Source organism: Lissotriton helveticus, chromosome 2_1 (genome assembly GCF_964261635.1).
Source record: "Lissotriton helveticus chromosome 2_1, aLisHel1.1, whole genome shotgun sequence".
Classification (NCBI taxonomy): domain Eukaryota; kingdom Metazoa; phylum Chordata; class Amphibia; order Caudata; family Salamandridae; genus Lissotriton; species Lissotriton helveticus.
In genome coordinates, this window is record NC_136059.1 from 968,751,769 (window position 1) to 968,764,280 (window position 12,512).

The following is a 12,512-nucleotide window of genomic DNA, read 5'->3' on the forward strand; positions in this document are numbered from 1 at the left end:
TGTTTTTAGCCTTAAAAGTATTTCAGAAGCAGCTATAGGGGAAAAGGGTGTTGGTACAAACAGACAACACAACAACGATGTTCTACATAAACAAACAAGGAGGGACTCCCTCTGTCGCACTTTCCACACTAGCACAACAGATTTGGAGATGGGCAATTCCAAGGAAAATAGACATCTTAGCGATACACCTACCAGGGAAGGACAATCTAAAAGCAGACAAGCTGAGCAGACAAACAACAGCATCCCGCGAGTGGAAACTGAACCAAGCAGAAGTGCAAACAATCTTCATAAAACGGGGAACACCACAAATAGACCTATTTGCAACACCCCAAAATGCAAAATGCCAAAACTTCACATCCTGGCGACTCTGCAAGCAGTCCCTAGGGAACACTCTATGGATAGTGTGGTCTGGGAGATTTGCTTACGCTTTTCCCCCAATACCATTACTGAACAGAGTAATCAGCAAATGCAGGACCAGCAACATGACCATGATTCTCATTGCTCCACAATGGACCACACAGACATGGTTCTCAGCACTAATGGAAATCTCAGAAGGAACAATGCACAAACTTCCAAAAAGAAAAGATTTGCTAACAATGCAGAACGGGAAAGTGCTTCATCCGGAACCAGAGAGCCTAGGCCTAGCAGCGTGGCTCCTGAGGATCTAGAATTCACACATATCAAACTACCAGAAAGACAAAGGCTCTTTTAAGAGAAGCTAGGAAACCAACAACAAGAAAATGTTATACAGAAAAATGGAAAAGGTACACCCAATGTGGTCTTCAAAGGCGTCTTTCAAGAAAGATTACAATGGAGAGAACAGTGCTCAAAAACCTCACACATTTACTACAAAGTAAATTAATTTTTTCATCACTGAGAGTACATTTAGCTGCAATAGTAGCGTATACCAGAGGAGAAACCGGTGCTTCTTTACCTCCCATGTAGTAAAAAGGTTCCTCGAGGGTGCGAAAAGGATCGCACCACCAAAAATGGTACCAGCCCCTGCTTGGAAACTGAACATAGTTCTAGCACAAATGATGAGGGCACCTTTTGAGCCACTACACAAGGCAACGCTACAAATGCAAACCATAAAAACTGCATTTTTAGTGGCAATAATATCCTTACAGAGAGTAAGTGAGCTGCAGGCCCTAACATTACAGGAACCCTACTTCCAGATACATAGTAACAGAATTGTCATGAGGACACATCCACAATTCATGCCAAAGCTGGTGTCAAAATTCCACATAAACCAAAGTATACAAATACCAAGTTTCTATCAAAACCCAAAGTGGAAAGAGCTTTGCACACACTTGACGCAAGAAGAGTGGCCATGTATTACGCGGAAAAAAACAAAGAGTGCAGAAAAACAAAACAGTTTTCTGGGAGGACCAATAACCAAGAACACAATCGCAAGATGGATAGCACAAGCCATACATTTGTGCCACACACAGGCAGGACAAACTTTACAAGGAGTGCCACAAGTGCATTCAACAAGAAAGAAAGGAGCAGCTATTGCCTTTCTCGCTAAAACTCCAATCCAAGACATTTGCATGGCAGCAACATGGTCTTCAGTACACACATTCACCAAGCATTACTGTGTGGACATTCAAATGAACAAGGAGGCACAAGTAGGACAGAAGGTCTTACAATATCTATTTACAAACCAAAGTACTTCCACCCAACCACCACAAGACTAGAATCCGAAAAGGGCTTCCAAAGGTGGGAGCTTCCGGAGGAAGCCAGTCGACGTCACAGAAGGGCACCAAATGGTACTACGTCATTGACGCCCACCAACAACAACAACAAAAAAGAAGAAATACTACATTCCGGACCCAACCATTTGCTGGCGGAATAATGTCCTGCATAGTGAATCCAGAAAGTTCTTCAAGCTGCAAAACTACACCGACAGGTGAGAAACTGTTCGTTCTGTGACATTCCATTTTTTAAATTTTAAAATGAAATTTTTGCTGTCTTGCTCCTTCTAGTAGAGTTGCACAGCTGCGAACTTAGAATTCAAAGTGCTCCACTTCATAGATAAAAATGAGGGATTCGAATCAAGTATTTGGAGGTTGATTGCAATTAGTGACCTGGGTGGTACCTCTGAAATGTAATTAGTAATAGGGCTTTGATTGTGGAACGCACATAAGTTTTTTCATTAGGTCAGGCCTGAGCAGCACTTGCACTGCTCTGCAAGCAATGCTGTATTGGAGTATGTATTTGAAGCACCACCCACTCTCCGCCCATATTTGTCATTGGTTTGTGTTATTGTCCTTTGTAAATACTGGCTAATGATTCGTTAGTAGGTTTTTAGTCCCTCCTTAGTACCGCCTTGTCTTCATTTATAACCTCTCATGAGGACTGGTCCTTTTTCTTCGGTTGTTACACGGTACGTATTCTTTAGTCTGTAAGCACTATTTTCTTGAACGAGTTTCTTCTACTGCAAGAGGGCAGGAGGTCTCTCTTGCGCAGTTGTTACCACCGAATTGTTTATTTAACTCGTAGCAAACCGGAAGCACTTCAGGGGCCATAGGAGACAGAAGTGGGCAACTCACCGATGCCTTCAAGCATTTATTATTATTATTATTATTATTATTATTATTATGTCGATTTGTAGAGCGCGATTGCTGCCCGGGGGCGTCCAAGCGCTAAGAAACCAACAGAACAAGAGGAGTGCAATATGCAAAATTTGGAATGCAATAGGTCTCGCATTTGCGAGAGTTTAAGCTATTGGCATTTTAAATGAAAATGCCTTGTATTTATGTTTTAAAAATCAAATGAAAGATATTGTCATTTACAATGTCAATAGCTCAAACTCGATTAAATGTGAGACCTATTGCACTGCAGCTGCTTGAATTGAACGTATATCTACACTGAAAACCACACTCTATATAGTGGTACAGCTGTGGAATTATGTTTAAAAGTGTAACTAAGAATTTCATTGCCTTTGTATAGTAGAACAAATAGATTTTCCAGCAGTCTATGAAAAAAAGTGTATCTCAGGTAGAGGGTCGAGTGGTTTGTATTGCAGTATTGTAACAAAAATTAATCCCATAAGAGAAAGGTAAACCACTAATTAAGAACAGTACTTGTAAACCAAGGCAGATTTTTACCACCTCATGCCTAATTCAAGGCAATCATCATCTATTCAGTTAAGGTTTAAACACAATTCTTCACTGTAGCCTCATACGTGATTCAGCAGACATTTGATGAAGTCCTCAGTGGCTGTTCTACTGTGTTCCAGATCCAGTGTTCAGCATTTTGAAACATTTTCAGTTAAAACCGCTTTTAGGGATTAAACATTGAAATTATTCAAAGAAATTAATATGTTCAAGTTAATTGTAAGTATATATCTTTCGTACAACATTCTCCATGCTTCCTAAAGTAAACTGACTTGAAAAGTTCAGCTGAATTTTATGGTATTCGACAAAAAATGTGTGTTTTACTTTTATAGGACAGAAAAGTTATTATAAAAACCATGAAAACTTACATCGAAAAAATTGCTACAGTAAGTATTAAGTACTGATTTTTCTGCTTAAAATTCTGAAACGACAGTGATGTTACATCTGTACCAGTTTCGAAACAAAGTACTGCACATTCTGTTTTGAATAGTTACATAAATATTGAAAGTAAATAATGGCAATAACACTGTGATCAAAACTTGGGTTATTCACTGCTCAGATGTTCGGGAATGAACAGCTGGGATCTGTGAAGCATATGTCAGATGGACATATGTCTCATCTACACAAGCCCCAGGGCACACCTTCCTCAAACTTATTCCCCAGTTTCAAAAGACCCGAAGGAGGGTTTTGTTTTGTGAGAATAATGGACCATTGTTTTACACACTTTCATTTGCCTCCCACAGTTTTCTGCAAACCCAATAAACACAGGAGAAAGCAGATTGCACTATGATGCTATCAACCACCATCTCCCTTTATTTCCATTTGTCTGTACAGTGGCCACAGGATTTCTGTCTATGCTGGAAGTGACTGTCAGAGAGACTGTGATAAAGCTTCTGCCAGCATAATGTTGTCTCTCTTTTCTTCGTAATTGGAAAACATAGGCCTAGAGTCAGGTGGAGGAGCAGTTAAGTGTCAGGACACTTTTTTTCTTCAGATTTGGGTAAAGAAGTGTGGGGGAAGGGTGGCAAGACATAAGGTATTCTCTTTGTTTTCCACACAGTTTCTTTTCAGAAAAGAATCCAGTGTTAATGAAAAAAAGTTGTATGTGTGGCTTGCAAAGGCACTCAGCCCAGGCTTCCTGCCCTTGTCATTGTTTACATGCTAGTTCACTGGTGCTCCACCTTATTCTTTACTGTACATCATGTGAATAGATTTTTGGTAACAGGATAACCACAAACGTGAATCTCACCGTTCCCCATTTATTTGTCAGGATGGCAATACCATTGCCTCCCAGGATGTGTGTCGACTGGTGATGATAGCAAATATAGTCCAGGATTTGTCACCTGCATACACGTACCAGAATGCCTACTGTCTCTACCTCTTTAAAGTTCTTTTAAAGTGGTCATGACAGTTCTCAAGATGATGGCACTCCTTTAGCAAGGCTGGCTCTGCCCATGGTGAACATGCCCCCACACCCCACTCCCCCCAGATATGCACAGGACACTTTCCTGAAGTCTGTAGAAGAGACGTTCCAAAGCACACAAGCACACTTTGAATTCCAGTATAAACAAGTAGTATACACTAATAATGTGTTCCAAAGTGAAGGTAAGTAAAGGTTGTTTCTATTCTTTAATTTTTGCCACAGTCCTTGGATTTGTAACACAACTTAAAAGAAACGGCAGCCGACACATGTTTCGTCACTTAGACTTGTCCAAGACTGCAAATGATATATACGCGAAGTCCCATGTTACTGTGAGTTTTGAAGGCAAAGGTAAAAGATACAATTATTATTCTCTAAGGGAGTAGATCATTAAAAGAGGCAAGTAATTGTGGCTCACCCATGTAGAAAGATCTGTTGACCAGGGTGCATAGAAAATGAAAACCTTCTACGTAGTCCATAGTGAAAACAGCCATGCAAAAACAAGATTGACAATGTCCAAGATGTGAGTCTCCAAAGTTACAAAGAAGTGCCGCCTGCCTCCTAAAGCTAGTACCTAACCAGAAAAGGGATTAAATGAAATTGCAACACGGTGCCTGTTTAGAATAATTGTCATGTGGTCACACCAAGAATAAATGTGGTGTATCGTGGAGGTACTTACCAGTTCGAATACTGAAGCAGATGCTAAGGAATACCTGTAGTTGTGTTAAGCCGTACACCAAAATGGCATGGAGTCAAAGGTCAATGTCTCCAGAATCTGTAGAAAGACCACCAAAGTATCCGCCAAATAAGGGACGTATATTTCTGTATTAGTAAGTGTAAGCTCGCCTTTCATTTATACCAAACCCCTGGAGCTAATCACCCCCAGGCTGCTGAACATGAAAAGTTAGACGCCCTCAAGCGGCTTCCTCATTTTATATTGACATTGTTACATAAGAAACACAGAGCAACTGTGTCCATTGATCCCCTAACAATTTTTAGTATCACTGTAATGATTACTCTGAATATGTCACACGTAATCTGCCGCCTCACTTGCAGTGCAACTAAATTCCTGCAGTTCAAGAATCCCATAAGCTCAGTCAGATTGAAATAGTAGTACCGCCACCAGAGTAATAGGCAGTTAAGCATCAATTTCTGTGTTAGACACTGAAGACCTTCAATCATGTTGTAACTAGAATTTAATCACATGATGTCCAGTTAGGCACAGTGTAAGTTCATGCGGCTCCTAGAGTATATTGTGCTTGGCTCAGTTGAGGTCTTTGTTGCTCTTAGTGAGTGCAAAACATAAACACATGCTATAGTCAAGACATATAAATCATACCTCTAACGTGATGTTGATGGCTAAGTAGCTGCGTGACAGTCGATCAGTATGGCCTTGACATGCATAAAAGAGAGGTAGGGCCCCATATTACCCCTGCTTAACTCGTATATCAACACATTTCTCCACATTATGGTGCCAAATGAGAGATGAGGGTATATTCTTACCTTGTACGTTGTGTCCGTCTGTAATCAATGTTGAGAGGGCATGCCTTGTATGGCATGTGTTTAAGTAGCTGCCATACAGCTATTGTCCCTGCCATATTGGTGCAGGAAACAGCTCTCGATACGAGCTAGTATTACAATAGACAAAGTAAGGCCGTAAACAGTACGAACTGTCCCAAAAGGCGTGGGAATAGAGTGAATGGATTTAAATGAATAATTTGTGCCCCATGTGAGCTGCGGGGAGATGGGACCTAATTTCGAAAGACTGAAGTATACTGCTGTGTACGGTCCAAGTCCTTGTGTGGGAGAAACACTCCAAAAACCACAAGTTAAATAGCAGATAATTCTAGTTGGGAGCCAGAGCCCCAAAGGGGTGCACAGGAAAGGTCATCACCACCTAGGTGAGATGTGATAAAATATGTAGGAATTGTATTTACTATTCTCTATAAGTCAACACCATTATTAGTGAAAATAAGTGGTTCTTATATAGATTGTCATGACCTGATGGATTCTATGTCCATCCCACTTCAAAAACAAAGTACATCTTCATGTTGGTCAAAGTACATTCTACCTGTGCATACATGGATAGTGTACAAGGGATTACATTGTATATTACAGTCAGTCCCTCAAAAACACATGTAGTTCTCTGCCTGTGTTTAAACCCATGTCTATTGTTCTAAGCTGGCTAATCCATTGACTCTCTAGTTGCCTTTTTGCCAGTGTTCTGTCGCCTCACCGGGGCATGAGGTCGGAGGTATCTATGCCATGAAAGCAGGTGTTGATCATATCACTATGCCTGTGTACGGTGTTGTAATGTACTGCAAATGGATAGCTACAGTTATTACTCCTGATCTCCCTGAAGTGTTCCTGGATTCACTCCTTTAGGGGTCTGATGGTGTTCCCATTGTAAATGGGTCCACACTCCTAGCTAATGCACACCACATATCTGGTGTTGCAATTCATGAATTTGGTGATTCTGTGCTGTCTGTTAGTGTGTATTGAAAAGTTGTAATCCTATCCTTCGCAAATCAACAGACATTGCACTGCACACATTTGTGGAAGCCCTTCGGTGGTGTGGGCATCAATGTGTTTGGGGTGAATGGTTTCATATAACTCATTTAGTGACTCCTTAAATGTTCTTCCTTTGTCATGTGTGAGGTTGGCTTATTGGGGATAGCTCCTCTCAGAGGGCAACATGTATCAACCAACTTTGCATTCACCAATGGTCTGAATCCGCTAAATTTGACCGTTTGCGAATGCAAGATTGGCGTTCCAGATAAATGGAAAAAAGGCTTTGGCAGTGCATTTTAGGAAATGCTATTACCATTGACTCCAGGTCGGTGGTAAACATGTGCAATTTTTGGAAATGCGCAAAAAAAAATTTTTCAAAGTGCCATGTAGCGCACACATAACCCTCGGCATATGTGCGCTTTACTTGTGCACATATTTTCTTTTTTGAGTGCTTCAGGGAGACATTAGGCCCTCGGGCACCCTTGGTTTTGCATTAATTGGTAATCGCAAATTAGGTAATGCAAAATCATTTGCACCTATGGGCCTTAGGGCCATAGGAATGAATGGAGTAGGGAAAAAGTTGAACACCGTGGCCTCAGCCACTCGTGTTTGGACTACGCAAGCGCTACCATGCTTGCCTTAACCACGGTCTAGCTACTAGCAGGAAGCAACCAACAGCCAAGCAGCAGGAAGGATCAGGAGTGGAGGCGACACAGTGAGGTAAGTAGGGCTGGGGCCGAGTTTTGGGAGGGTAGTTTACATGGTTCGGGGGGGGGGGGATTTGGGGTCGTTTTCAGGTCTGGTGGGATTTGGGGTAGTTTTCAGGGTGCATGGGGGATTCGAGGTAGTTTTCAGGGCTGGGGGATTCGAGGTAGGTTTCAGGGCTGGGGGGATTCGAGGTAGTTATCAGGGCTGGGGGGTTCAGGGTAGTTTTCCGGGCTGGGGGGTTTCGGGGTAGTCTTCAGGGCTGGGGTGTTGGGGGTAGTTTTTAGGGTGGGGGGTTGGGTAGTTTTATGGACTGGGGGAGGGTGTTTTTTTGGGGGGGAGGGAGGGGGTCGTTTTAGGTGTTTACAACATTCCCTAGCACGCATTGGATTTATAGCTAAGTTAATGGGGCAGCAGTAGCAAAGTACGTCAACCAGAACATATGTCCACGACACCAAACAAATAATTGGAATCTTCAATCTTTTATTCTTGTCTTGATCCTTCTTTTATGTGAGTTACTGTGACTGGTTGAAAGCCCAAAGCCAAAACGTGTTTCGTCGCCTCTGTTTAATGTACATGCGCCTTTTTCAAGGCTCTATTGGCTTTTCTTGGTACTTATTAACATGCGGTGATATTTCCGACACACACTATCCTCCGGCGTGGGTAAATGTCCCTATTGGGATATTCAAAATTGGCGCTCCTCGTCTGATATCTTGTAGCCAAACGTCTTGATAAATGGTTCAGGGCGGTGGTTTTGGGGGGCTGTCGGGGCTAAGGGCGGGAAGCAGAGATCGTAATACTTTTTAAGGTTTAGGAGGGGCAGGGTAGTTTTTAGGGCTGAGGGGGGCAGGGTAGTTTTTAGGGCTCAGGGGGAGGGGTTAAGACTTGGGGAGGGGGAGAGAGGAAGAAGAGGAGGTTGGTTTTTCGGAGGGAGTGGGGTAGTTTTAGGACTTAGGCCGGGGACAGGGGTCGGAGGGTTAAGACTTACCTGTGAAGCCTTAACCACGAATATTTGTTTACCAAACATGCCTTAACAAATCATAATTCGTTGTAAAGGTATGCATGGTAAAGGCATATTCGTGGTTCTATCACACAACCAATGGAGTAGCATTTCCTAATAGCGATCCCTCAATTGTGATTGTGATTCTGTAGGAATTGCTATTTTCTTACATACCATTTTGCGTTTCCTAAATAGCGATTACCTAAAATTCGCTATTTAAAAAATGCAAAATGGAACTTTGATACATGTGGGCCAGAGTGTTTTCCACTAATAGGATGTCCCAGTGTTTGTTAAGGATCTTATATTTCTCAGAACTAAGTGCATTATATGGGGTAATGAAGAAGTTGGTTGTGTCTCTAGTTTCTTCTCAAGTTGGTTTTAGTAAACAGATCACTGCGTTTGATAATGATCTTACTCTTAGCTGCATTCAGGGTATCTCTGGGATAGCACCTGGTCCTCAACCGTGCTTCCTTTTTCTAGAGTTCTGGCAGAAACATTCCTGAAACCTGTTCTACTTGTGAATGAGGAAAGGCTTCCAGCCCTTTCCCTTTGTTAAAGTAGGTGTCCCCTGTCTTAATTGACCTGCACCTCCCTCATCCCACTCACTTTCATTGTTGCTGTTTGCCTTTGTGGAAACAATGACCTCTGATGGGCTCTGTCTTACAAAATCCCTATGGCCAGTTTCCGATGGTCTGACTAGTGGCTTTTGCACCAGAATCCCTGGAATGTGAGGATGTAGCCTTGGGGCTAGAGCAGTCGACCTCAAAGCTGGGGAACCGGGTTCAAGTCTCAGCAACGACAGCTCAACATCCTGTGATTCTGGGCATATCTCTCCCTGTGCCTAACAAAAATTCAAATGAATGTGTCCATCTGTAATGAAACTGGTGCTCATGTAAAGCGCTCTGATACCGGATGTTTGGGGTTTAGTTCGCGCTTTATAAAACTGTATTAAAAAAATGGGAAAAAATAAAGGATTGTATGTATAAGTGAGTATGCCCTCATGGTAGTTGTATAGCACGCACATAGCCACAAGCAGCAGAGGGCTGTAAAGAATCAAAGGCAAACGTGCAGTCAGCAAGTGATTGAGGAGGTAGTTGAGTTCAAAAAGTTGAATTCACTTTTACTTTGTTGTTATATATGTTGAAAGTTGGGCTGAGACCGTCAACATTATCGGCGCCCTCTTGCTCTCCTTAACCTTTTTGTGCGCGTAAAACAGCCGCCATTTTGAACACCATGGCTTCCCTGCTCTCGCCGAGAGCCAGCGCGCCTCTCTCCCCCTCCTAGCTTCGCCGGCATCCCCCGCATACTGACAACCCCCCTGCCTGCACCTGCCGCGAATCATAAAACCCCTCTTCAGCGCTGCTCTGCCCCGGGCCCTCGTCCTGTTCCCAGCGCAACACCTCCCTTCTTCCCATTTATGATCCCCGGCCCTTTGATGCAAACCCCCTTTTCCCCGTGTGCCCGTTCGTCTTCCTCGTTCCCAGGCCGACACCCAGCTCTGCCGATACTGTTCCGTGCCCCTCCCCGTGCAATAGAAAGTTTCCCCCCAGCAAGGGATCCCCGGGTTGATCAAAGCCCCCCGCCCTACGAGATCCGATCGAACCCCACACACTCCATGAATCGGCGGAATATCCAGCTGCGCGATGATCATCACCTGTTGTGAACGGGGCAGGGACTTCCACTGTAACCTTGCGTGGGAACGGGCTGGGAAGGGGGGATTCTGAGGATGTCTTTCCGTACATCAAAGTATCGACGAGAATGTGTTACGTGCAATAAAGAGATAAACTTGTGTATAAGAGGCCAGGCCTCAGGGATGCAGTTAGAGCACCTCAGAACGATACCTTCTGCCCGTTTTGTTGTGTTCTCCTCCGGAGAGAATAAAAACCTTGTTTCCTGCCTTCCAGTCTCCAGCGCCTGCCTCTTCAATACTTTAATTTCTTTGTGGGTTCAAGAGGCGACACCGCCGGGCAATACTTAAGGATCTTATATTCTGGTTGGTAGTGTCACCATTGTTTTAACAATTGGCGCCCAACGTGGGGCCCATCAGCGACCCATGGATCCAGTGGGAGAGGTCCTGACGACAAAGTGAACGACTGCAACGATCGGGAACGCGTCTGTCCGATAGACCCTCGTCTGACAGCCGATCATCCGAACTTCACTGGTTCCGAACAGACCTCTCTCGAGTGATCTACGGTCCTGACTGGGAACCATCAGGAGTGCCGCGAGGATAACGGAGAAGAGAGGACGATCGGGCGCTGGATTCGGAAGACAAGAAACTGTCCATGCGGTCCGGGTAAGGTCGTGTAATCACGACAAGTTGCGAAATGATTGGTTGATTGCTTGATTGATTGTTTAAAAATACTAGTATTGCTCTTTTTATTTATTTGGAGATTCACTGTCTGCAAACGGAGAAACAACGGGCTCTCTCTTTGCAAGCAGTGGAGGATAGGTAGGGCAGCAGCCGTGCTTATTTTTTCTCCCCCACTCAATAATTACTTGAAACTGAACTGTTGTTCGCAAAACTATTGTTTCCTGGAGATTCCCTGTCTGCAAACAGGGAAGAGACCACCCTTTTTGCAGACAGTGAAAAGGGTAGGTAACGCAGATCTTTGCGGACCTACTCATTCTCCCCATTGTTATTTATTGGTCTTTTGTTATTTTGATCCATGAGGTATTCACTGCCTGCAAACAACGTAGAATAGAAATATTCTGTCCAGTCTTTGCACCTAGTGATAAGATAGGCAGTGCTGACTTTTTAGTCCCTCGTTACGAGCCGTCATGTCTGTCTTCTCCCCACTGATTAGTAGCCTGTTTAGCCCGGACCGCTTATTAGAGATGGACCATCCAGCCCCACTGGAAGGCACCCCTAATAAGGACATGTTCATGAAGCATGGATTGACCGCTATAGCCTATAGTAAACTATGGCATAAATATACGAAAAAGGGTCAAGAAAGTCAGTGGCCCCTGATAGGATCCTTCGATGATGATAAAATAAAAACGCTAGAAACTGCCCTGGGTAAAAACAAGACAACACCCACTATGCTTGACAGTTTCGGCATGTGGCGAAAAGAAACTGAACAACGTAAAAGGAAAACTGAGAGTAGGTTGGAAAAAGAGCTGCGAAAAGCAGCCCACCTAGCTGCCCAGAACCTAGAAAAAGAGATAAAGGAAAGAGAGAAAGCTAAACAGAAACTAGAAATGGAAACGCCAAGCCAGTGTCCGGTTAGAACTCCCTCCATGCTCTACCCTGATTTACCCTCGAAACAACGAGCCAATGAGGACCTGCTGTTAGGTCCTCCTATCATCTACATGCCCCCTCCATATGCCCCTTCTCAACCCTTGGCGCAGCACGCGCCACCCCCAGGTACAAACGAAGGTACCGCCACAGCGTCGGCCCCAATGGCCTCTGTGCCAGCCGAACCCCTTGTATTAAAACCCGCATCAACAACAACGTTAGACGACCATGAGACTCGAGGGGCTGGCCCTGCAAGAACAAACAGACTAGACAAAGATGAACGAGCGGGGATCGACAAAATAGCAAGGACACTGGTAGAAAGGAAGGATGATGAAGAGTACATCACAGATATGTTCAGCTCGTATACAGGGAGTCACAGACGACATTTTACCGTACGACTGTGTTATCATGTCTTGAATGCATACGAGGACCGATATCGAGACAAAGGTCCCGAGAGCCTAAGGACTCTGTACCGGAAGGTCGATATCGGGGATGAGGGCGAGTGTGATGTGTCGGACCTCC

The 12,512-nt window shown here is 43.9% G+C and overlaps 1 protein-coding gene across 2 annotated transcripts in view; it reads left to right on the top strand.

The window, feature by feature from the left end:
* Positions 1-12,512, top strand: part of PUM3 (pumilio RNA binding family member 3) — a 211,189-nt gene that overhangs the window by 141,389 nt on the left and 57,288 nt on the right. For both annotated transcript variants that reach the window (XM_078675717.1, XM_078675718.1), the window contains one exon: positions 3,452-3,505. In XM_078675717.1, the coding sequence (XP_078531843.1) occupies positions 3,452-3,505 (54 nt within the window). The remainder of the gene's footprint in view (positions 1-3,451; positions 3,506-12,512) is intronic.